Below are 26,906 nucleotides of genomic sequence, written 5' to 3' on the forward strand. Positions count from 1 at the left end.
ACTTCAGGATGTTCCTGTAATAATCTGGAATGCTCGTCACAACGTCGTTTTTTTGTACATTTTACTTATTTTCAAAATAGGTAAAACAGGAACAAAACCTCGGAAAGGAAGGCAACTTGTGGAGTTTGATCTACTTTTCTTCCAAGTCACCAGACTAATAGTAAAAGGTAATATTTAACGATTTTAAAAGTGAAAAAAAGTGTACATCAATAACTATAATTTCAGAAGTCCATTAAGGTTTTAGTGTCATGCCTGCTTGCTTGATGTGCTCTCCTCAAAGTCCCAGGGACAAACATCTGCCTTTTTAGCAACAGCTTCCACGCCGCCTTTAGCGTTTGGAATGCTCTGTTTGACCACAGAAGCACTTTTGTCTGTACCTTTATTAGCCGACGTATCCTCAAACTCCCATGGACACACTTCAGCCGGTTTTGGTTTGGCGGCTCCAACATTTGCGCTTTTCCTTTTTTCCACCAACGGTACCTCCTGCTGACTCTCTACATCCCACGGGCAAACCTCGGCCAGTTTTTGCGGAATTGCGTGTCTCTCTGACGATTTACTCTTGTCCTTAGATTTTGTTCTACTTTTCTCATCATCAGTGTCTCTTGATTTCTCTTTTTCAAGTGTTCTTGTGGAAGGGGTAGCCTTCTTTTTTGAAAGGTCTTCCTTGGTTTTGGCAACTTGAGAGGGACTAGGAGTCCTCTCAGAATTTGGAGATACTGCAGTACTGTCATAGTCCCAGGGACACACATCAGCTTTAGTTGGTGGCTGGAGGGAGCCTCCTACTTTAGATGGATCTGAAAGGATACTTTTCCCTCTAGAGTCCACAGGAGATGTGCCCTTTTTCTGCTTCGTCGCATCTGATGAGCGAGACACTTCTGTTGTTGTTTGAGGCTCCTCAAAGTCCCAAGGACAAACGTCTACCCGAGCTTTTTTGGAGCTTTCTACTGCAGAATTAGGCGGCGGCTGGGTTTTAGCAAATTGACTAGTCTGACTAGATAATTGTTGCTTTGACCCTTCCCCTTGACTAACGTTACTCTCACCTCCGTCCTCCCAGGGACAAACCTCTGCCCGAACAGCAGTCGTCTTCTGAATCTCCTTTGAATTCCTGCCACTCGAGTGATCAGAAGCTTTCTGCTTCTGCTGAGATTTGCCTCCCTTGGTGCTCCCTCCGTGAACTGTCGTGGTTTCCTTTGGTGCGATAGATACGTGCTTTTGGACTTTGTTTTCAGTTGGAGTTGGGACATCTTCCACTTCCCAGGGGCAAACCTCTGAGAGATCGTAGAGGTCCTTTCCCTTGACTGGATCGGAACAGATTGATGGCTCGCTGCCGCTAACTGTCTGTTTCATAATCGTACCTTTTGCCACAGTCTGTTTGTACTCAACCGACTGGCTGATAATCATCTTAGACGGGCCTTCGTTTTCTGGCTCTGCACCGGCCCTCGTCTCTTTGCACTTTGACTGACTCTTCTTATTGTTGTCCTCTGCACTCGGGGCCTTTCCTGTTGTCAAACCCAAAGTCTTCTCTTTGGCACTAGCGATGACACTGAGTGACTTCTGCAGCATCGAAGCCTTCGGATGAAGTGGTTTCTTGTCTGCAGTGAGGTTATGGGCGCTGGCAGACTTGCACACCAAAGGGACACATTCTGTAGAATCGCTGGGGACACTTACATTCTCACTAGATTTCTTCTTGACCAGTTTCTTGCCCATAAGCGCTTCCAGGAGGGATCCTTCCGCCGGGGTCACCTCCATCTTGTCTGTTGTCGAGCTGTTGGAGTCTTCGTTCTGGTCGCGGACGTGGTCGTAGCTACTGTGGGACTTCTTCAGGGAGAACACCTTGTTCTTTAGCGTCTCCTCCTTGGCTGGTTTACCTGGGTGAGGCGGATCGAAGGGATTCTTTTTCAACATGCAAATGCTGTTACGATTGCTCCCATGATCCCCCAACTCCTTATCTTCCCGGCTGCATTGACGGTGGACAGATTCAGGGATTTCGGTGATGCGCCTCATCAACGAGCGACCCAGCCCTTTCTTGGAGCTGCGCTTCTTCTGGAGATGAGGATTGTTCGCAAGCATCTTCTTCCTCTTGTAAATCTCCAGCTGGGAGTAGAGTTTCTTCAACTCCTCCTAAACATGGATCCCAGAATGATTGGAAAGACAGAAGAGAAGTGGTCAGTCTCCTGCTAGAAGCAAATATATCGGTATTCTTACGATCAAAACACTGATACGAAAAAGCAGACACTATACCGCACAGAGAACATGCCGTACAAATCCATGACACGTGACTAACAAACAGTTGTTAAGTGATGCACTACGGAATATCACATGCGAGCTGAAAGAAAAAGCAAAGACAGGACAGTCCTGAACAGCTTTAAATACAGAAACGGAGTGTGAATTGATGCTAGGTCTGAATCAGCCTCTAAGCTCAGGTCTTGAATTAATCATATATCTGTCAACATCCCGTGTAATGATAATTGGATTGAGGAGCCCAAATCTTTTGGTAGAGAGACTTCTTCAGCGCTAACAGACAAACAGAAATCTCTGCTCACGTTGGTACGTTTTTCCCAATGACTGTCACAAGGCCTTACGCCACAGCCATTAATAGAACTGAGATGGCCCATTTCGTCTGGTGTCTGCAATAAAGAACTGCCATGGCTCAGTATTGTTGGTAGGAAAAAAAAAGTTATCACCAGGTTATACATCGGAGGTGGAAACGTAAACGGAAGCCAGGTCTTACCCGAATGTCCTCAGGGTCCAAACTGTGTTCGCTCCATGCAGAGGTTATGCTGCTGTTTAGGTACGACCCAGAGCGACCCATGTCCAGCTCGTCCTCGTAGGCCTCAGAGGCAATATCGTCTCTCATGTGGGCGCCAGCAAACAGGAACTAGTGGATAAACATATTATAGCCTGATTCAAACTTCAAAATAAGAGATGTTGAGAGTCAATATCAGGATAGTGGACAAATAGCATTGAGACAAATGCAAAGTCTACAAAATACCAGCAATATTTTACTTTTCTTGAGCATGTGGAGTAAACTGAATCACAAGTTGAAAACTTTACCTTAGGAATGAGAAGCAGACCAAGTGTCACTGTGACAGTTAGGTGGGTGTGGGTGAAGAACAGCAGTAGCATCCAGTCTGGATGGAGCTCAGGGGCAAGAGTGAACCTGTCAGAATGCACACGAAGAAAAAAAAAAGAGTCGATGGAGAGAAAAGGGAAGGAATAAAATTCAAGAAATTGAATCTCCATAGAACAGATGCCTCCAGATGCTCTCACAATGAAAGTGCTGTTCATTACCCGTGTTAAAACGCCTTATGATGGCTGATTGTCAAATTGAAAATGCTCACACGGTAGCTGCAGTGAAGCACGACTAAATTATGTTGTGACGTCCACACACTTTGCTCCGTCTGCAGTAAACCTCTGAGATACAGATGGAGCCGGGGGAGACAGACGCCTTCAGACTTAATGAGTTTTCAGCCAAAGTAGATTTACACACTGTCTGTCCAGGCGTCAAGTCCACCGCCTCGGATAATGCTCCACTTGATCCCTGCTTCCAGCAAGGACACCATATTTCTCCTCATTCTTTCAATTGGATTCACAACAAAAAGGGGGAGTGACCTTGATCTGGTCACAAGATGCATCCTATTACTGCACCAGACAGCAAAACCCTGGGCCCGCTGTGGCACAGCAGTTGGTGGAATATGAGATAATTACCGGCAGAAACAATAGTGCATGCAAGGAGAAGCTCAAGTCTTTTATTTAAGCGAACGAACAGGCTTTTTCAGCACAATGAGACCTTGAGCACGGCGAGGATATGAAGGCATGTCCTGTCAGATGCTAATTCAACCTCCGGAATGTCATCTAGCAGCCCCATTACATTGTAGAAGTTGGCAAATGGCTAATTAAGGAACAGTTACTGCTGTAATGCCTCAGAGGCGTGAGTGACGGCGAAGGTCCAGCACATGAAATGCCCCAAAGCTTTGACGTCTTCCCTCCTTCCTGTTTTATGGCGAGTTTCTGTGCAGATGAGGATTTAATAACCTTGGCACCACTCCTCATCCCTCTACACTCCCCGCAGGGACGCAGCCGTCATTTTCTCTCTGCATCCCATTCGCACCTGGACCTTACACCAAAACCTGACGACCACCACGGCAAGGCGAGGAGCTGTAACTGGCCACCGTGGGATCAAATCGCCGGGTCTGCGAGTAACACAAATGGACGCGTGTAACAAGCTCCAGTGCACGCCGTGGTCTCTGGTGGCAGCCCGTCAGTCAGAATCAACTCGCCACACCAGGCAACTGTCCAATTTATCAGAGGGTCTCGTCTGGTCATTTTAACAGACTCACAACAAGGCGGAGTCACGCAAAACCAGACGTTCAAATGTGTCCACGACTCCGATTTCTCCAAGAAGCTATCAGGCAATAAGTCGATGACACATTGATGTTATTTTACAGGTGCCAATAATTCTAGTAGTTTATGTTTATGCTCTGTCTGATATTGTTCATTGTATAATAATGTGATGGAGCTGAGCTCTCGTTTTGGGGGGGGGGGGTGAAAGGTCTCATTTACAAACTGCACGCTGCAGCTGTTTGACACGTACACTGGAGGGAGAGGCCTGATTTCACTACAATGGAGATTAAAAACAGAAACAGCTCCCACATGAACAGAAGGGTTGAGCCTCACTCAGCCTATATGTGATGCAAATGAGACAATCTAGTAGAGGACATAAACGTCAGAATGACACCAGCCAGCAAACGCCATGATATTAAATGTGGAGCCGGTAAATGTGGAAACATGTTGTAAATGGATGTGACAGCATCTGTGCATGTTGAGGATGATGCGTTTGCTGGTAATTATGTTTTATTCTCCGGGGAGCAGATGCACGGACGTGACTGCACCAGGAAAAATATATTTATTAGAGATTAGAGTCGAAGTTTAAAGGATGAATTCTCACAAATAACACAAATACACATCAATACAGTTTCCCTATAATGGCTTCTAGAGACAAGCAGATCATTTAAATCTTATATCTTATACTATATTTGTAAGTATAGAGGTTTTTGTGAAATGACAATATGTTGTATGTATCTGGTGGATTTTCTGACTGCTTTTTCTTTTGCTAATAACCCAATTACACATTTACCAACTTTAACAATGCCAAATTACCTTTAAACACAGCACTATACTATTATCTCAACATGTCAAGTTGCTGAAAGGAGACTTTCTGTGCTCGATATTTCTGTGTGACTGACATTAATGAGGCTGCTTGCTGACTTAATGTCTCTTTTCCTACTGGTGCTCCTGTTGAACAGCGGTTTATTGGAGAATAAGACCTGAATAAGACTGTTTTTTAATGAGTCATTAATATGACTTTAATGGAAATGCATTGCTAAATATGGACGTTATTGTTATAATTATGCTGCTGTGCATCTTATTTTATTTGACTTATTTCAGCACATGTATTTGCACAGTTTATATTTTGCATTTTTCCTATGGGACCCCTTGAAGATGAGTTGTAATGTAAGATCAGCATCCAGATGTGAATGTAAGAGTTCATTTAGGAGGCGTTACCTGATCACATGGAATACCGCTGACAGGACGAGCTCGCTGTGCACGGCGATGGCCATGTAGCGCGGCTCGTGGAACGCCGACGGCACCGTCCTCACGGCGTAACACAGGTACACTGCCCACAGCAGGAAGAGGAACTCGGCTGTGAAGAATGAGAAAAGAGGAACACGATGAAGACACGGGCAAAGAAATCATTTATATGCAGTGCACAGGACCAGAAAATCTAAAAAGTCACATGCACACACCAACCTGCCGCCAATCCATTGTTAAACTGTTGTACAACACAGGTTTATAACAGCTGTGGTTGTTTTCTCTGGAGAATAAATGGATCCTTGTGCACCAACATGGCCGCCACATGTAATAGTTCATATACAGGGAGCTCCAAAGTCACCATGCTGTTTGTTTGCGGCAGAAACTTATTTATCATGATAAAGAAATGTGTTTTGCAGTTTTATTTACCTGATTATAGTGATAAAGCATCAGAAAACGATTCATTAACCATAACAATCTACACTCTAGAGGATTTTATTCTCCACTGTAGAAGACATAAAATCCTGGTTTGTGGTGAACAAACATAAAACAAATGCTGCTGGTTCAGCAACAACAAAAGAGAAATATGCTTAAATCTGAAGTAATATACAAGATTAATTATCCAACACTTAATTGCATTGCTGAAACTGCACTTTGTTGTGCGTTTGCAGGTTGTTTTTTGACGTCAGAGCTGACCTGCACATTCCCCCCCCCCCCCCCAATGAACAGAAAGGAAATCTGTCCTGGGTATAAAGTATCGCAGCGTGTCCTCCCTGCTGGGCGTCCATACGTTTTACCCAGAAGTCAAATAGAACCCCGTTTGTCTCTCCCTCGTGCAGCCTGAGTCAGCAGGCGTGAAAAAAAACAGGATGCAGATTTCCTCACTGCGAGATGCAGCCCCCCCGCCGAGCGCCATCGATGCCTCATCTGTCTTTATCTGCTGCCGGTTGTTCCCTCGCCTCCGTGTGAAACACACAGGAAAACACCCAAAAGTGCAGCAGCAGTGGATTAATGTCTTTCTTTTGGGAAACAGGAGAGCGCTGCCAAATGTAGATGGAGGCAAACTGTCTCCCTCATCCCACTTCTCCTCATCACTCACTCTTCCCTCATCTCTCTTACACTCTTTGAACGCCTAATGTTTCGTGCCAGACAAATTACTTCTGGATTGCCCTGACATGAATACCTCAAATAACCCACGTTTTCTCTCCGTGTGGCGCCCAAACAGACTGAAGCGTGTATTCATCTATGTAAACCCCGTGTGGACGCAGAGAGGGGCAGCTCACCGACAGCCATCATGTAGTCCCAGCGGTCCAGCAGACACATGCTGAACTGCAGCCCGTCGGGCGTGTAGCTCACGTCGATGAGGGTGGACTTCCTGTCCGGGTTCTGACACACGGCAGATGTCCAGGCCACCAGGAACCAGCAGACGATGAGGAGGATGATGCCCAGCAGACGCAGCACTCGCCAGCTGGTCATGTAGGGGATCCTCTGGGCTGTCCGGGAGAGGAACACCTTCAGCACTCTGTGAGGAGGAGGAAGAGGAGGAGGAGAGACCCTCAGCACAACATGTAAATACACTGTGGATTCCTATATGTCAAACTGAGCATCTATGATGGGATGGGTTGTTGCAGATTATAGCCCATAAGAGTTTTAAGGATTTCACTTTTTACCGTTTCTACTGTCCATGTGCATGCAGCTTAGCACGACCATGGACTAAAGCAGAAGAACATGTCAGCTGTAACATGCATCACGGTTTCCAGCAGTGACTCTTTCCTCCACCATGTTTAATACATGAAGCCATAAATACACCGAAACACAAAGACGGCGCAACAGGAATTAAATTCAGCCGGGACACGTGACCAGCCGTCGCTATTCTTAGGCTCTGCCCTTCACGCACATTGATGAAGTGTCCACTGCGCTCGCCGCTAATGAGCCCCCCATCAAAAATTGATCCGTGCAATATGTTGACTCGCAGCTCTGAGGGTTTACTCGACTCGCATTAGCCACATCCTCTTAATCACCGTCTTCACCGGGCCTTTCTGACACATCCACCTGACAGAAAGACCCACAGAAGAACAATTTCAAGTGCGTTGCTTTTAAAATACGGCGGAGCTGCTGTCTCATTAAGGGTTATTCAGTGCTGGATATCCTCCCCTGTTCTCTCAGCCCTCTGGCACTTCTCTCCCTTCCTCTGCTCCCTCACACATTAGTCTCTCGGCTTGTCTTTTTCCAAACGATATATATGGAGATCATTTGGGACCAGAGCAAACTGTGTGGTCCTAAACCTTAAGTTTATGTCTGACGTTATTGAAAAACTGTGCTCACACTTCTCTAATCACCTGATAAGTAAAGACACATAAGCACTAAAGGAACTCATCCATCCATCATCTGCACCGCTTGTACTTTCAGGGCCGCAGGGGGAGCTGGAGTTAATCCCTGCTGACACGAGGCGAGGGACAATGTATGTATGTATGTATGTGTGTGTGTGTGTGTGTGTGTGTGTGTGTGTATGTGTGTGTGTTACCTGTACAACTTCAGAGTCAGAGTCCCGTAGACGGTGGCAAAACCCAGCAGTCGGACCCATCGCAGCAGGATGCATCGGAAAACACTCGGCTGGAAGTAAAGAATCCCGACCTGCAACACAGAAAGAGAATAACAACGATGTCTTTCTCTAATCCCGACACATTAACTCACTAATGAAAACCATTCAATCTGTTTGAACGCTCAGGACAGGTTGTGGGCGAATGGTCATTGAGTTCCAGGCCTGGAAATGAACTTGGACTCATTTGATAAAAAAGCAGCTGAGGATAAAATGTTAAACTTCCCAGATCAGCAGATTCCCTCTCTCGATGAAGTCTGTGTGATGTGTTTGAAAGCCCCAGAGAGAAGTTGACCTTGAGTTTGGATAGTTTCTAGTCTGAGTAAAAAATCTACAGCAAAACCAACCCAGTCGTATTGTAGATGGCAGCCAGCTGTGTTTAAACTGCTGTTAAATATATATCAATATGAATTTTTTAACATATTTACAAATTAAAAATAATTATTCCAAATATAGCCGGATCAAGTCATGTTTAAAAATGCAGATGAGTTAAAATTCACCTGAACCCAAAAAAACCTCAGACCTCAATCATTACATGAAACAATGTTTAAGCATCAGAAACTAATTATAATTATAATGAAGCAATGATAACGATTTCTAAATTTACATAATTCTTCCCACACTGCTTCTATTTATTATAATTTAAAATATATGGCTATTGCATTACCGGCACGGCTCTGACTCTACAGCTGATTAATCTTTTGAAGCTTCACCTCTATTTCTCAAGAAACTATAAATGAAAAAAAAAATCAAAGAGCAAATGTCATGAATCACGTTGACTTTAATAGTTAAAACACGACATGACAGAAGCGCGGTGACATTTTACATCCCTCCCTGGCATTACTCATAACACGGCTGCTTCTGACGCTGCTAACATCACAGAGGAACTGCCCTTGAGACAGAGACGAGGATCCAGACGCGTTTGCTGCAAAGACCGAGAATCGCAGAGACATGGCGCCCATACAAAAACATAAACCACACACACACACACACACACACACTGATGATCTTCCAAGAAGGAGAACAAACACACGCACAAAACTAGAGAAAGACACAAACATCGGAGGCAACACAATTATCTGTCCGTTGCAGATGTGCAGCGATTTCCCCTGTGGGATTGTTAATGGTAATCGGATTAGCCGAGCCATTAATACGATCCCTCAGGCAGCGGAGGAGACGCAGGCATGTGGATTTTTTTTTTTGCTCACTGGGTCGGAATCAGTGGAGGGACACGGAGGACCCCCACAGGAGAGAGAGGGAGGGCCACGCCGTCCTGTGACACATGGTCGACCAGAACAACTTCTGACATAACTCAGCTGTCCTACATCTGCAGCATGGAGCCGCCTCTGAAACTCCCATTAAGAGGGTAAAAAAAGTAATATTAGAAAAACTGAGTCCTGAGTGGATTCCTGACGAAACGCCGAGAGGAGGCTCAGGAGCCGATGAAGAGATATCAGGCCTCTCAGCCTCTCAGCAACTTGCTGACGCATGATTGGCTCCGCAGGGACAGAAGGAGGGCACAGGATGAGCAGTTTAAAAAAATGAAATAACACCCACTGGGGGAAAACACTGGGCTTCCGACTGCGTTTTCGATAAACTGCTGAACAGCAGCTGGATCTCGGTCACGTGCCACTTTGGGCCTGGTGTTGTTTGTGGTGAGACAGACACTCGCAGCTGTTCCCCGGAGGCTCGGCTTTAAATGATGTGAGAAAAAAGTTTTTATCACATTTAGTTTGTGTTTAAAAGGTGAGATCACATCATTCTCACCGGTTGAAACCAGTTTTATATTTAGTCGCTCAAGATTCACAGTTATCAGGAACAACAAAAAACAGAGACAAAGTCAGAGAAGTCTTTGTACAAGTTTTCATCGAGCAAAAGTTTATTAAGTTGAAGCAGCTTTGCTTAGAATTCACAAGAGTGAACTTTTAAACTATTAAAGGGGACATATTATGAAAATTCCACTTTTGTAGTGCTTCTACACGTTCATTTGGGTATCTGGCATGTCTACCGTCCCAAAAACTCTGGAAAAAAACAACTCCCACGATTTGTTGTGGTTCCTCTATGTCAGAAACTCTTGACAATCAGTCAATCTGAGGAGGGCTGTTCTAGACAGGGTAAAAAGGTGCCGTTTTAAATTATCCTTGTGGTATTTTGACCCAAAAATGTTACAGACATTTCATTAAGACCCCAAGGAACCATTTCAACTTGCGGCAAAATGGGCATAATATGTCCCCTTTAAGGGATATGCTGAATGTGAAACTTTAGCTCCAGCATAATAAAAACCAACCACGTGTTCCCAGTGGACTCTCAGCTCCCTCCCAGTTCATCTCTCCAACACGATCAATTCTCCTCATCGTCAATACTCAAATTTTACTGAAAATAAGCTCGGTCATTGTCCTCAAACATTTCCCTGACCCCTCACGACCACATGCTGCAGGAGCCATATTCATTACGTAAGCCTCTCGCTCCGCCACTGCACTTCCCATCAGGAGGGTTTCTGGGAAGAGTCTGGCTGTGACCCTCAGGCAGTTTCCTCTTCACGTCAGCGAGCATAAAGAGCAAGATCGGTTTTCTAGCCTCCTCCTCCTCCCTCCGTCCTCTCCTCTTTTCAAACTTTCCATTAATAATCGATGCTGAGTGCTGGGAATGCTGGATTCAGCGCTGTGAGAAGGGAGAGGGATCGGGTGATGCTCCGCAGTGTGTGTGTGTGTGTTTGTGTGTGTGTGTGTGTTCACCTGCAGCATAAGTGCGTGTGAAGGGATTGAGAGGATCAGGGGGTGTATACCTGTCTAATGGACGTCAATATGAAGGAGACAATTATCAACACTCTTCCTGCTCTTCAGCTCGCCTCTCGCTTACAGCCTGAGTATCTGGAAGTGCTGAGTGCTGCCAAGCATCTTGCACACGCCATTTATATACCCTGACTATTCCAAACTCTAAAAATAAATGTAGAAATTCAGTTTTTATCACAATTTAATAAACATATGATGCTTTTTAAGTTTTTTTTCCTCTCGTGTGTTATAGACGTTTTTTGTGAATGTAACACATGTTGGAAGCAGTTGACAAATCACAACAGAGCGGCCCGGCTGGCCAATCAGAGCAGTCTAGGGGGGGGGGGGGGGGGGTCTTAAAGAGACAGGAGCTTAAACCAAGTGTTTCAGACAGAGGCTGAAAAGAGGAGCTGCAGCAATGGACAGTCTGAGGATGGTGATGTGTTTTCTGAACATTCGGGCGTGTTAACATTTTCAAATGATGAGCCCAAACATCCTTAAAGTATCTCTGCCTCCAAAGAGGTCAGATTTTATGTCTGGTAATGAGGACATTTATAGGACATGTCAGATAGTATTGTCTCCTGGTTTCCAGCAGGTGTCCCAGCTGAATGTCTCCCATCTGCCGACCTCTCGGTCTCCAGACTCCCCAGACACCTGATTTAACACAACCTGCTTCTGGATCAACCCTCATCAAACTGCAAAACAGAACAAAGTGTTCCAGAGATCTGAGAGGAAGAAACTTTTTGAAGTAGTGGAAGTCTAACTTAGTGACAGAAAGACCAAATCTGATTTCTCCTTCGCAGCCTGGCATCAGTTTTTTGGTTAGAATGAATTGTCTCTCATGGACGTTCAAACCTCTCATGAGAAGCTGATCTCTAATCCAGATGTTTGAAGGAAATACATCGCCGCTAAATAATTTTAAAGTAATATTATATTTTTGCAGAAATATATTTGGATTGATCGCAATCACATCTTCACATCTTGCATCGGTACATTAACGTGTCACAGCCTGGTTAGCTTAGCTTAGCATTAAGACTGGAGGCAGGTGGAAACAGCTAGCGTGGTTCTGCCCTGAGGAAACTGTCAGCAGCTCTAAAGCTAAAACTCATGTAATCTAATCCATCACTTGTGATGCATTACTGACGAGGCAGTTGAGTCAGCATCTCTTCTACCGCTCGTGTCTCTAATTATGCATCAGTTATTTGTGTAGTTGTTGTTTTGTTAGCGGTGCACATGGCCTGTTGTGCACATATTAACCTGACAGCAGATGTTATAACACATAACAGGTCGTTGCTCGTGCTCTAATGAAGAGCGACTCGTGGGACGGGGACTAACAAGGGCTTTGTTCCCGGTCAATGACGGGACATGTCGTGTGTTGATGGGAACATCAGCAAGCTGTTGTTGGTTTGAACATGTGACTGTAGATGAAGCTCAGCCTCCATCGACTCAACATAACATATTCAAGATGAAAGCAAAAGAAAGTCTTTGAAAAAAACTGCTTTTTCCTCTGAGATGTTGTTTCTTTGCTCTAATATTTAAATACTTATTGCTCTTGATAATGAAGTAATTATAATGACCTGTTTATACTGATTTTCAGTATGTTCATTCTGTATAATCTAATTTTGTTTAACTTTTACATTATTTAGGTCAAAGCCTCAAATAAGCCTGATTCCTTTTTCGATTTATATGTATCAAATATTTCCAGAAATCTCGATATCCATCACCTTATCAGCTTTACACTTATTATCCGTCAACACATAAATGGTGTAACATCGAACGCACAACTGACTGAAGGACTGAGAACAGGGTGTCAGTGGGTTTACATGATTAACATTCATGATGAATAGATTCATCTCTCTTCACGCATCCGTTGGAATATTCAACAACGAGAGTGACGGGAGGCGAAAAGCACAGACAGCCGCGAGATTCACACGCTCACCCACTCACTCATTCAATCAACGCTCGCTCACTTAATTTGCAGTTATCTCTCATTCCTGATCGCTCCTCAGCTCAGCAGCCACCAGCTGGCTCCACACACAGAGACTCAGTGGGCTGGTTGGTTAGCCACTCGAGAGCGACCCCCCCCTTTTGATGCGGCGCTGACGACAGCCGGCCAGCTGTGGTGCGAGCGGCAGCGGCGGTAGTTTTTTCCAGGGAGCTGATCTGATGTTGCTTAACCCCACGCAAACCAACGCTGGGTTTTTAATTTTTGCTTTTGAGGTGAGTCTGATTGTTTTGTCCATTTTGGTGAGTTTCCAGGGAGGAGAAGGAGAAGAGCAGCCTGTTGCACCAGCTGAACTGAGGATCGAGTGTGAAATCAGTGATTATATCAAAACTAGTTAATTTCACACTGAACTGAGCAGTTTGTTCTGTGTCATGGTTTAAAACAAGCTCCCCAGAAGTGAAGCCAAAGCATCTGGTATCGCCCCCTGCTGGCTGGCTGCAGCTTAAGTCATTAACCTAGCCTCCTGGGTAACTGTGGGTATGCACATGTGATGCAACTCTCAGCAGACGTGGGAACGTGTGGTCAAACAAATAAGCCTGGAAGCAGATGGAAAATAAATAAAACGTTTGATGATTAAGTCAATACACACACCCCACTTCTGTGTGCTCACATCACACCAAACGCCTTTGGTAGAGTAACACTAAATGTAAACACAACTTTTGTTTATTTACAGAAAGACTCTCCGGGGAACCTTTAAAGTTTCTCGGAGAAGAAGAATTCCCATCTGAGAAAAAGCAGCATCGAATCAAACACTCGTCTTTTCCACACAACGGTCGACCAACTGTTCGGCTTCGTGAGTCTTAGTGTGTCTGTCAGCTGCCTCGTGATTCACCGTTTCCTCTATTTCAATGTTTATTTTTTGACAAAGGCACAGTGAAGGTGAAGCTGATGCTCGGAGAAGAGGAAGCTGAGTTTCTGTAATTTCAGTTTCCAGATTTATTCATTGCAGCAGAACAAAATGTTGAAGGAGCTTGGACGCACTTCTCACGTTCAGATCCTCCGGGAATAAAAGTTCAGTGAATGTCTGAAAGCTGGTTTCTGACTTGTATTGTGTCCATTCATCACCAGGTGTGAAGACTTTTGCCTTTAGACAAAACGCTGTCCGACCTGAGTCGATTAAAGGAAACTGAGACTTTAAATGTGACCTCAACTTGAGTACGACCAAATGTAAACACAGCCGGTGTCGCTCCCGAATTTTAATTTGATAAAAACACAAACTCTGGCACTTTAAAGTCCCCGAAGGCTCCACGTGAGGACGTGAATACACCCACAACCAAATCACGACTCCCAAATGGATGCACCACAGAGCATACACAAATCATTTTGTGCTAGACTGCTTTGGATAATTAGCTCTCGCTCTGGGGCAAACAGGAGATATTCAACCAATAACACTTAAAAAAAGAAAGTGGGTGGATTCTTTTATTAGAATAATGCAGTTAGCAGAAGTGCACCGAAAATCAGCAGTGTGTAATTAACTTGTAATGTGCAGACAATAAAAATGTAAATGTGGTCGATGAGGAGGGTGAAAGCTTTTTGGGGATTGATCCTCGTCCCCGTGAAGGTCAGAGACGGACAAGTTATCGATCAGAGCGTCGGACTCGTCCCTCGATGCCATGAAATGAGTTTAGTCGATTTAACAGACGGGAAAAAAGTTTACGGCTTATTCTATTTGTTATTCCGTCACTTTCCGAAGTTTTATTTTTCGGCAGCGATCAACAACTGAGCTTGATGCAAGGCGTTCTTCATGAGTATAAATTTAAATTTGTTATGTCTGTAGAGTATTTCAGTCTAGAGTCATTGACCCTGTCTACAAACATTAGGCTGCAACTTGGTTGTGTGTAAATATAATTCCTGGCAGACTAAGGACGGGATGTTTGGTGCCAGTCATGAGCGCTAAGATTAGAAATTACAAGAAGCCGTGGCCATAAAACAAAAACTAAGAGCTGGAAGCAACAAAAATGGAGATAAAACTAAAGAGTTGTGTTTGTTTTGTCCATCTGTTTATGCACCGTTGGTATAAAAACCTTTTGGAGACATCTTGAAAGATTTGAGCATTCAGACTTATGTAGATGTTTTAGAACTATTTGTGTAGATCATACAAATTGTGCAAAAATGTCCTGTTTTTCGTGTTTAAATGTATAAATGAATGTGGTCAGGATTCAGAAAAAGGAAATACACTGACCAAATGGTTTCAATGCCTGGAAACTGCGCCTCTGTTAGACCTGCAACAATTCAAAGTGATGGCTTGAATGCTGAGTTATTACCGGGGGGTTCACAGCTATGACGGGTGGAGGAGCAGCCGCATGCTAATAGAGCACTTAGCGAAATGAAAACGGCAAAAAGAAAATATCATATATTAGTCATCTGTCAGTGATCCAGTGCAAACACGTCAGTTCTCTGATTTGAAAGCAACTAAAACCCAGAGCTGGAAAAACCGGCATTAGTCAAAGAAACAGACGGAGGCGAAATTCAGATTCTTGTTGTTGCCGTTTCCAAAGATTCAGCTAAAGAGGAGAAAAACGACTTTCAGCTATTTAGTGTGTCCGTCTCCATCTGAGTGGAGAACGAGATGGAACAGCCTCGGGAGTCGTTCTGTCACAACAAAGCTCTCGCGCTACTTTGAATGTTTTGACAGGAAATCACGGCAGCCTTCCGGTCCGCCCATGCCCTGCTCTTTAATGCTCATCGTCTCCGGCTCGCCCCTCGTCTCTTTGTCTCATTTTCTTTTTTTTATATATATATAAATCCACGAAACACCTTCGGTATGAGAGAGTGGGAGGGGGTGGTGGGGGGGGCACTGGTGGGAGCAAGGGAGAGGTGGAGTGTTCTAATAGCAATGGATCCATTTTTATAAGAAATCTGACACTCACTGCCACATGGGAAGGGCAGCTTTCTGGAGGGAGGTAATGGTTTCTCCTCCTGCCGCTGCTCCCTGAGGTGGGCCGAGTGTAAATTACATCCAGCTCGGCCTCTGCACAGTCAAGGCCGGGGCCGGCTGGCGCTCGCCTTCCCTCCTCAACACCAGTTACATCCTCAGAGATGTTCCCACCTCGCCGGGTCGCAAGGGGACGTATCGGAGAGGGAATAACCCGCCTACATGCAACGCTGCTATCTTTTCTCTTTCTCCGGTTTCTCACACCCTCCGTGTCTCTGCTCGTGTGGATAGAAGGAACACTCCAGGTGCAGCGGTGCATCTTCAGCGCTGTGCAGATGGAGGAAAAGGAAGCGCGGGGTATGAAGGGAGGGCCGGGGATGCACAGAGAAACCCTCCAGATCCACTTAAGTCAGATTGAAAGTGTCAGAACAGCTTGGATGGGAGGTAGAGCCGAGCAGGGGAGAGAGAGCGCTGGCAGACTGTGTGTCAAGGCCTGTCAGGTCAGGAGACATCATCCCCCGGCCACACGGCTTCTCATTAGCCCCCTGATGCGCTGGGAGGCCCGGCCCGCCTGCCATGCACAGCCGGGGTGAAGTGGCACCTTGGCTTAAAACTGAAAGTGGACAGGTGGGAAGACACTGAGTCAGGGAGGGACGAGGAATTAGTCCCGCTCCAGACCACTGGTTTGAAAACTGCAAAGGTTTTCTCGAACAGGAAGCGACAGACGCCCCAAGTTGGGCTGAAAAGATGCTTCACAACTAAAATCTAAAAACACAAAACTCACAGATTCACGTTATTCATCTCTGAGCGCACACGAGGCAGAGCAGGAGGCGTGACACGTCTCGCAGGGGAGAGAAGAACAACTAGTGCCGTCTCTGGGGCGGACTGCGCTGGTGCACGGCACAGATGGACTGGGACACTGGGAGGGGAAGATCGGTCTCATATGGTGTGTTTACATGCATTTAAGCAGACTGGTTGTTACTGGCTCACTGCGGCGCCTGGAGTTTTCAAACGTCAGGTAGATGACAGAGACGGTTTCCTTGACAAGGGGAAGAGAGCGACAGAGAACAGCTCATCAGACGAGACTCCTGCTTTCTTGTTCTTGTTTATTCTTTCCTGTAGTTTTTAAAATCTCTTTTCATGAACTAGAAACTGAAACCTGGCAACTTCCGGCCCCAAAACCTTGTTCCTCGATTCTGTCCATAGAGAATAGCGAACCTCTAAACTTAACAATGATAAGAGCTACTTTATTTATCGAGAACTTTTCAACACAAAGTATAAGTGCTACACAACAAGAAAACAAACAAGTACGAGTAATAATAATAGAGATAAAAGACTAAAATAGTGTGGCAGCCCAAGTGAGTTCAGAGATATGACTTTCAGCTGAGATTTCAAAGACCCAACACGAGGTAATAAAGAAGATCTGTTGTCGCAGCTTTGTGTTTCCTACGGATAATCACTCCCTTAAAGACAAGCTCAAAATAAAGGGAGGAGGGGTCAGGAGTAAAAAAGATTGTGTGACTGAGCTGTGGAAAGAGAGAAACTGTGATGAGAAGGCAAAGTGAACGTGGAGAAGAGGAAGATTTCATTGTTCTCTAAGTGTCGTTGCAAGCTGTCGTGTGAGACATGAGCTGCAGCGTGGACAATGCACCGCTAAGAAGAATACTGTTATGACAAGTGAAACCATGCGTGCTCCATCCCCCCCTTTCTATGCATTTTCCCGAGCACCTATCGGAGTCGTCGTTTGACAGGTTGATACCAGGTGGCAGCACGAGGCGACGCCTCCGACTCATTACTGCATGTTCCCCCGGCTCCACTGTGCGAGCTGGTGGAATCTGAGAAATCAAAACAAGTAGCGATGGCAATTCAAACTCTGTCACTTTACTCCAATCTTAGCCGCCCCCCCCGCCCCCCAGCAGCGTCAATAAGAAGCTGCACAGAGACAAGCGCGGGGCTGGCGAGCTAATCCCGGGATCACATTGTGAATCACAAACGCGTGTCCGCTCTCCAGCTCTCTTCTCCACAGCCCGACAGAAATAGCCGGATTTGGCACCGCCATAATTTTGCCTCTTCTCCTCCTGCACTGCTTGTTCCTCCTTCCATCCGCCTTTCATTTCAGAGCTGGGGAGGGAGGGAGGGAGCTGAAGTTATTGCATGTGACACGCTCGGGAGAGAGAGAAGCACAGGAGGGCGGGGGGGGGGGGGGGGGAAGAAAATGGTTTTACTCCACAGAGCAGGAGGAGATGCATCTTCCTGCTCTAATAACAGTGGAATTATTTAAAATAGAAGCAGCAGCGGCGGTGGAATATTTCTGAATCTATATTTAGATGGGGGAGGGATGCGTCTCACCCTCGCAGCCTCATGGGGGAGACATGGAAATGCATCAGGGCCGGGGGGGGGGGGGGGGGGGTCAATCTAGCGTGCCGTCGTTTTCACATGATCGAGCCGAGATGTTTTATCAAAACAGGACGAGTCGTGGTTTCACTCGGACCGTCTTCTCCAAAACAACAAGGCTGGATTTACAGAGCAACCTACAAAGTGAAGTTTCCTTTGTGGAGCCTGTTAACAAGCTGGGGCCTATTTTTAGCTTTGGCAGCCGGAGCCGCACCAGCAAGACACAGGAACATCATCTGCAATTCATTCATTCGCCCACCGATTCAATCTGCAGATTTCAGACATTATTACTTTTCAGGACCTTGTCGCAGCAAATTGCATTGATTGGCCGGCTCTAAATCGATTGGCTTTAATTACATTCACCCTGCATTGCTTTGCTCAGCATATAGCTCCACGTGATTGCAGCTAAATCGCAATTAGTCCGAGCCCCGGGCGCCCGGGAGGAAGAGGTAATGGTGGATTCATGTAAATCAATGTCAGTATCTTTTTTTTAACTGATGCTCTGGAATCACTCTGGAGGATTTTTATTGATCACAGTTGCTGGTTGCATGAGGCCACAACAATTAGGTCTGGTATCCACGTGGTTGAACTCTATCACAGTCAGTTATCATCTATTTCCGGGTTCATGACGATTTAATTCCTTATTGGCAGAATTTGGAATCATAAAAAACAAGCACTTAAATCCACTGTTATTCCTCCAGGACAATGTACAACTTTTAAAACATATACAAATGAGTATGTGCAGTAATAGATTATTTTTTATCGATAGCCCATAAATTATAGTTTAGTGTGAAAGTTTAAATTGATTTGTCGTCAAATCAATCAATGATTTGTTCCAGCTCTGAAGTCTTTTCTAGATCAACCATCACCATTTATAGGGTGGTTCAATTAAAATCGATTTCTATGAAGGGTTTTTATTGTTGGAGTTGCTCTTAATCTTGATCCTTGAGTGTCTGCAGGACAGTCCCACATATCTTTGATATAAATGGGTCCTTCTTTCAAAGGATGTGGACGACATGTTGACAATAAAAACATAATTTATCTACAAATAAATCTAAACCTAATTTCATTAAAGTAAAAGTCACTTGAGGTTTGAGTTTTGGTTGAAAACACTTAATACTGAAAGGTGAAGGTCGGACGAATGTGTTTTTTCTGTGCAGGTCTGAATGAGTGTGTGAGGCAGCTCGAGTGGCTGGTCAACAGATGGTGGAGCTGACGGTGCTGCTGGGTTCATTGGCCGACGCTGTGTACGGTTAGCAGGGGGTCACCAACAAGCCCTGGGATGTTTGTCTCTGCCAGTCCCGTTTTATCTCACACACCTCGGCTGTGAAACGCTGCATGCAGCTGTCACACGGAGCAACAGCAGCCAAACAGGAGGATTCATGAACCCAGGGTTTCACGATCTGACACGTCCAACAATACTGCTCCGTGCTGCAGACACACAACTTTGTTCTGAGCTCCGATACAGTTTCAGATGAATGAGACACAGAGTGAACTGAAGGTCAGACTGAATGCCAACCTTCAGTCAGGGAGAAGATTTCTGTGTCCGGCTCAATATACGAGCACGTTGTGAGCATTATCAGCACATGTGTCAAAAAGAAGCACTTGAAAGGATGCACACGGTCACACACACACACACACACACACACACACACACACACACACACACACACACACACACACACACACACACACACACACACACACACACTCACTCACCGGGAAGTAGAGCAGCAGGGCTCCACACAGGATGGCCTCCAGCAGCACGAGACCAGACGCTCTGATACTCTGACAGAAAAAACAAACATGCAACAAGTATTAAACCTCTAATTTATCTAAAATGTTGTTTAAAACAGCTTCAATTTTCATGTTCAGTTATGAAGAGGATATGGTTCCAAAATCCCCAGTGATAAAAAGTATAAAGGAGTTTCATGGTCTTTCCTTGCACCAAAAATAAATTCCCAAAGTCTTTATATTATAAAAAAATAATGTTTGAATGTTTCTCAATGGATATAAATCTGTATATTGAATATATTTTCATATTGCAGCAGGTTTAAACACATCTGAAACAAGAGGATGTCATTGTGGATATCTGCCTTTCTTCTTCGTTGGTCGAATGAAAACAAATTGAAATGGAAGCTTGTGTCTCGAGGACTTTTTATAGAGGGGTTGAACATTTCTGTTCACTGGGATATTTAACGTATCATCGTCTAATTGACAAGATGCTTGAGGGGGGGTTTGCAGAGATCAGCAAACAGCTGTGCAGCCCATTTAAAAATAAACTCAAACCAACAGCTATAGCCACGGAGACCAGATGCTTATCTTGTCTAAAACATTAAAAAATATGTAAAATCTGCAGGAAGAACGTATTGAAAAATGTTTTTTAATTGATCAGTAAGTCTGTGAAAGAGCTTTTAAACTGGGAGTTAAAGTTGAGAGCATCTCTCTATTGAACAAACTCATTTTCTGTTTTGTCGTGAGCGTGTTACCTTATTCCTGCGGAAGTAGTAGACCAGCACCATGCTGATGAAGACGAGCAGCATGCAGAGGCACTGGAAGGAGACCACGGCCATGCGCAGGGCTCCGTCCTCCCGGGCCACGCAGGGGGTGTCGTCCTTGCAGAAGGCGCAGCCCGGCTGGCACGGCAGACAGTCGCTGGAGGACGCCTCATCCGCGTTGGGACCGCTGTCTGCCGCTTTCCCCTTGTCCCCCGTCCCTGTCAAAGTCAAGAACAAAGGAGTCAACGAGGTGTTTGATTTCTAATATTCATTTTTTTCGTCTGTATTGATCAAACAAGTTAATTTAGATTGAGATTTCTCGTACTTTTTTCAGATGCCAGGGTTAACAGGGTCATAGAAACCTTGTCGGGGGAACAGAGGAGTTTAAACCATAGTTTGTATAGAAAGATGGACGACGTGACACCATCTCCTCCATGTTAGCATATGGGACACAAGATGGTTTCTGTTATTGTTGCTCTAGTTCTTATCACACAATGTGTCCCAGAACTAATTTCTCTTGTATGTTTGGTTTTATTTAGACTCTAAATTACCTCAAAATCTCAAGAGGGCAGTGGCCCCATGCTTGATATTTCGGCTTCCCTGCTGCTGGAGCTAGTTACAGGTGCGTCGCCATCTTTCTTTACAGTGTTCCTCATGTTCTCAGAGTTACAAAGCAGCTTGAGCAGCAACACGTGTCACGCTAACGGCCCCTTGATGTTGAATTTGACTGTGTCCCCACTGAGACCAGTATTACCAGATAAAGGAGGAGATGGAAGTTCTTCTCTGGCCGAGTGAAGCTTCCAGGATATCGTCTTGTACCTCGCTGACCTTACAAGGATTCATCGACTTTGTGTCAACACGAGGGAGATGGATCTATATGTGTGAACATGGAAAGTCAACACTGCTGCACCTTGTTCACTCACTGACATAACACACAGGGCTGATGACTTGCTGCTTCCCGGGGATAAAGTCCACAGAGTCCTGCCGGCACTTGGTTATTTCGCGCTGACGAGGACGGAGACATTTGTGTAACGAGCTGATTGAACGTGAAAATCATAAAAAATCGATGTTTATCTTGGTCTAAGACGGGAGTGGGGACATATTTGTCCATTTGCAATTTCATGATTTCAATTTGGGGGTTTATTTATGCTTTTATTTTCAAAATGTCCATTATTTGTCTCCAAGGCTTCTCTCATTGGTCAGCTGATTAGAGCGTGGGTCACATGATTCCTGATCAGATGTAACCACTAACATCTTCCATTTGCTAACGTGCAAACTGTGGCTAAAAGTTTGAGAGAAGCGAAGACATGTTGTCCATCTTTATAAGCATTCAGGCTCTGAATAAAAGACGGACAAGGGAAGGACATGAACCTGAAACTCAAAACCTAAAACACTGGCACATATTTAAGTGCTAAACCGAACCCTAAACCACTTATTGCAAAGTTACAGTTAAACTTCTCCTGAAAATATGCCGCTGGTTATTAAGGAAAACCCTTCTGGGCCATTAAAAAGGAAAAACCCTGCCTCCGTAGACTAAGGTAAAAACCAAACCCACCCAGGGGACAATGGGAAACTGGGGCTGTTGTTATTGGTTTGTGCAGAAATCCCCTGAGAGATGGCCATATGGTTGGACAGATAAAGAGTGGGAGAAGCTATATGGAGCTTTTATGGAGGCTTTATTGGAAACAGCCATTGTCTCAGAGATTTGCGGGGATTTTTCCTTTAAAAGGGAACTGGCCTATTTTTCAAAGCTATGACTCTGCACATCATTGATCCCTTCAAAGGGACGACTTATCCCCGTCGCTGTGAGTCACGTCCTTCAGCTCCTTCTCGTCGGTTAGCTCGAGCTCAGCCACACTAACTTCTTTGTCCCACACTTGTGTTGCGAGATCCACAGTGGAAGATCACTGGGAGACAAAGGGAAGTGAGTTGTACTGGCTTTTCTCTGCAAAGGAGTGTCAAGGATGTCCCCTTGTGGATTAACAGGCTTGTTATTGGCCCCATGGTGGGCCAGACTGCAGCAGTACGCCTCGTTAACGGGCTTGCCTCTCCTCTCTATTATTGTGTTCTCTCAAACACGCGCACACACACACACACGCGCACACCCACACACACATGCACGCACACACGCACGAACACGAGAGCTGGTGTCGAAACAGCACAGACATCAACTCGTTTCAAAATAAACTGCAGCCTCTCTGCACATGAAGGGGAATATCTGAGGGTGAGAAAATGGGCGGCAATAAAAATGATGCAAAAAGTGAGGGTGGAGGGGGGGGGGGGGGGTGGTGCACGAGGGAACATTGGGAGACGGGAGGTAAAGTGGATTTAAATGAAAGTGCGGCAGAGAGAAGAGATGCCGGCCAGGTGAAAACCACCGGGGCTCTGTGTCTGCAGAAGAACTTTTTTAATTAACTCACACACGGAGTCAACTGGCAGAAGTAACCACCATTAAAAACAGATTTCCCATCCCGACCCTGATTAGCCTCCCACAGGTAACTGAGACTACTTCGGCTTCCAGGAAGGAGCAGTAGCACGTGTCACTCTCATCAGCGCGGTTATAACATGAGGTTGTTATATAATGTGATATGAGAGATCGTGGTCAGTATTTATAAAGTTAGCATGTTGTAATTTGTTGTAACATACTCACGGAAACCAATGATTCTCCTTATTACAGTATAAAATCTGATTTATAATCATTAGTCTCTTACGTGTGAAGCCATTGACAGCGACCCGGTTGAGATGATAGAATCCTCTCTTGCAGTGACACTTGTATTTGTCCAACACGAATCCTTGACCACGAGTCGGCAAACACTGTGGAGAGAAACAAACAAACAAACAATGTTTTATACATCGATGACGAATGTGTTTTTCTGGATTAAATCCGCAGAAATAATTTTAAATCCCCTGAAATTCAGACTGATAACAAACCGATGAAAAAGCTTTTTAAAATACGTCAATACTGAACCCAGAGTTCGGCCTGTGAGTGAAACGTGGGTTCAAATGTCCTGCGAGAGCGACGAGGGTCTAATTATTTAAGTCGTGCGATACCCCCCCCCCCCCCCGCCCCCGCCCCCGCCCCGCCTCCTTCCTGCGCCTCCTCGCCGCTCGATATTAAATTAGCGAAACCTCTTCCATCTGATTGGAAGTCTGATAGGAAACAGACCGAGGGCTGCGGAGAAAAGCAGGAGGGTTGTCAGGGGGCATCCTTGGCAGACTTTCTGTGCTGTTTGCCAAATTACAAGATATAATTAATGTCTAAATTAAGAACAGACTTTATTTGCATGATTAAAGGAGAAGCATTAATTCTCTATCTTGAGGGAATGAGATTACATCTTCTCTCCTCGGCCTCAAATCTTCTCTCTTTAAATCTACACGAGTCCACGTGTTTACCTAAGCCGAGACGATAATGGCTCATGAGGCCGGAGAGAGGGGCCGAGAATAGCAGCGGTGCTCCGAATGACTCTTGACGCGGTGTGAAGTGTTTGTGACCTGACGGAGATCCGGAGGCTCGGCCGGGGGGGGCAGCGTCTAAATGAAGCACCGGCCGCCGCCGTGCTCTTCACAGCAGAATGGAGCGTGCACGTCTTGAGAGGCAGCTGCTTTCTCACCGTCTCTCAAGGTCTGAACGCACTTCTTTATTCGTTCAATCTGAGAGGCCCCTCGGTGGAAGCATGAGGTAATTACCAGGTTAATATTCAACGGACTTGTTCCTCAAACTAATTCCTCAGAAGAGGCCGGAGCATCAGGAGAGACACTAGAGGAATCTGTAGGAGACGGCTCCTCGTCTCAATGAGAGACGCTCTCGACAAGTTGGATTTTAAAACCTCAGACCTGTCACTCACCACAGACTCTGACTTTATCACAGAATACACAGAATCAGTCACACCCACACGACTTAGAGAGAAGTTTTCAATGTGTCGCCATCATATCAACTCAGGTCAAGTTCGATTTATTGATACAGCACACGAGTTGTAGAGTTGTTAAATTTAACGGCAGGGGAAATATGTTTGTATCATGTTAAAGTAGTTAACTTAAAGGTACCCAGTGGAATTTACATATACACACAACACATTCATACTGCAATTCATATTCCTGCAAATGGTGTCCACAGATATAATTGCATGTTTTAATGTGTTGAAAAATGTCCATCCTAGTTTCCTGGAGACCATTAAATACATTGTTTGCCTAAATATATAATATTTCATGTGAAACAAGGGAAAGCAGGTGAGTGAATCTGGTATATTTGCATTAAAATGATTTTAAATGAAACAATAAGCCAATAACCTAATTACTCATCTCCACTAATCAAAGAATCATTGTACTTCCAATAGGTCTCTATATTATATTATGTTATATTATGGTAAAATACATGTGTTGTGATTATAAAAGTGTTCTGAACACAGCTGCTACCGTCACTGACCTACTTCTATCTGCCTGACATATGCTATTAATTATGTTTGATGATGTTCTGTTGATAGCAGCTCAGGCAGCCATGTTGTTTTTTTTTATCTTTCCATAATGAGCTGAAGGCATCGACTCTGCTGAGAGAGAATTCACATCACATTAACTGCTCATTAATTCTATATGATGGAGGGTAACGTGTGTGTGTGTGTGTGTGTGTGTGTCTGTGTTTTTGTGTGGCTGCACAGGATCTCTCCCTGTGACTGTTGACGGTAACAATCCATCTGTGTTACAAAAATAAATTGTCACCTGGATCATGTGTGTAAATATGATGCAGCTCATTTATTCTTTATGGCTCAGTCACATGTTGGAGAGACACCCTGAGCTCCACATCAGGCCCCCCCCCCACCAGCAGCAGCCGCTCGTTGTTGTTTACGTCCCAGCTGTGGCAGCTGTCAATCACACACTCACACACGCTAACACACACACACATTCACATGCACACACTGACATGCTAATTGCCATGGTGACGTGTGTGACCGCAAGCGAGAGCCTTTTTATCGGAGTGCGTCACGCTGTCAGAGCAGCATGGTCCTCCTGCAACAGAGCACTTATAAGAGGCCGCAGGACTCCGAAATAGACACAACGCACACACACACACACACACACACACACACACACACACACACACACACTCTCTCCCTCTCTTTCTGGCTTGTGTAGAATTTCTCACACCAGCTCTGTTTTTGTTGAAGTCAGATTTTAATCATCACTGTTTTTGAAAGACACTTTAATTAAAGCAGGATCCATTTCAATACAGCCTGAATACTGATAATATATTATATAAGAATATATGTTGTCCCCTCACTTTGTCATGGGGGGGTCACAAGTGTCATAATTAGCATGAGAGAAAAGTGTCACGTGTTATAAGTTGCAGCTGAATATTACAAAAGTAGAAGATCCTGCAGAATACATCCGTCAACTACACCACTCTGTAAATACCAGTATTAACAAGCCAGTGTGGACCTGCATAACTTCCAGCTATAAATCCACTTCCCATGCACCATTGGTTTATTCTACAGCTGGAACTCCTGAATACCAGTTTGCACGAGCTCCACATCTTCCTGACATCAAACAGCAGTTCTCCTCCGTCACCTTTCTGTGACACGAACCAGGGGAATTAAAAAAAACACAACTCTAAAAGTCGCACTAATTGATGCGGGGGCCAGGCGTCTTCCACTTGACCGGGAAACCGGGAACTAGCCGGATTCTCCGGGCTAATTAGGGCCTGCCGAGGGCTCTGCCGCTCTCTGAAAGGAGCCCACGCGCTTCCGGTCCAGCACGGTGCCTCATCAGCCACTAATAGGCCTCTGTAGGTATTTGTAATGATCCTACAGAGTGCAACACGGACCCTGAGGAAAGATTATCTTCCAGTAATTACAGGTTGAACTATAGAATTCACAGAAAGCAGGTAGGAAGGGGAGGACTTGGCTCGAGGGCGATTCACTCGGCACATGTGGTGCAGTTGTGTCTGTTCCAGCTCGACATGTGTGTATGAAGGGCACCGGGGAAATTACACAATGCACTGTTGCTTGAAACAGAAAGAAAGAAAATACAGTACCGTGCCTACTCGCAGGGAAATTTGATAAATAAAGTAAATGCACATGTAGACATGCACCAGTATCTCAAAATCGGGCACAGGGGCTTATCCAGGATATTTACAAGTTTAAACATAAACCAGAATATTTGAAGAAACCTGATAAAAGCC

The 26,906-nt window shown here is 45.0% G+C and overlaps 1 protein-coding gene across 1 annotated transcript in view; it reads right to left on the bottom strand.

Moving 5' to 3' along the window:
- Positions 1 to 246: 246 nt before the first annotated feature.
- gpr158a (G protein-coupled receptor 158a) overlaps positions 247 to 26,906 on the bottom strand; it is a 44,321-nt gene continuing 17,661 nt past the window's right edge. Inside the window, exons 3-12 of the mRNA XM_053412765.1 lie at positions 23,446 to 23,548; positions 20,726 to 20,952; positions 19,956 to 20,024; positions 8,117 to 8,226; positions 6,876 to 7,114; positions 5,566 to 5,704; positions 3,055 to 3,160; positions 2,732 to 2,878; positions 2,544 to 2,627; positions 247 to 2,121 (exon numbers count right to left, since the gene is read on the bottom strand). Of these exons, the coding sequence (XP_053268740.1) occupies positions 247 to 2,121; positions 2,544 to 2,627; positions 2,732 to 2,878; positions 3,055 to 3,160; positions 5,566 to 5,704; positions 6,876 to 7,114; positions 8,117 to 8,226; positions 19,956 to 20,024; positions 20,726 to 20,952; positions 23,446 to 23,548 (3,099 nt within the window). The remainder of the gene's footprint in view (positions 2,122 to 2,543; positions 2,628 to 2,731; positions 2,879 to 3,054; positions 3,161 to 5,565; positions 5,705 to 6,875; positions 7,115 to 8,116; positions 8,227 to 19,955; positions 20,025 to 20,725; positions 20,953 to 23,445; positions 23,549 to 26,906) is intronic.

Source organism: Pleuronectes platessa, chromosome 20 (assembly GCF_947347685.1).
Source record: "Pleuronectes platessa chromosome 20, fPlePla1.1, whole genome shotgun sequence".
In the NCBI taxonomy this organism is placed as follows: Eukaryota; Metazoa; Chordata; class Actinopteri; order Pleuronectiformes; family Pleuronectidae; genus Pleuronectes; species Pleuronectes platessa.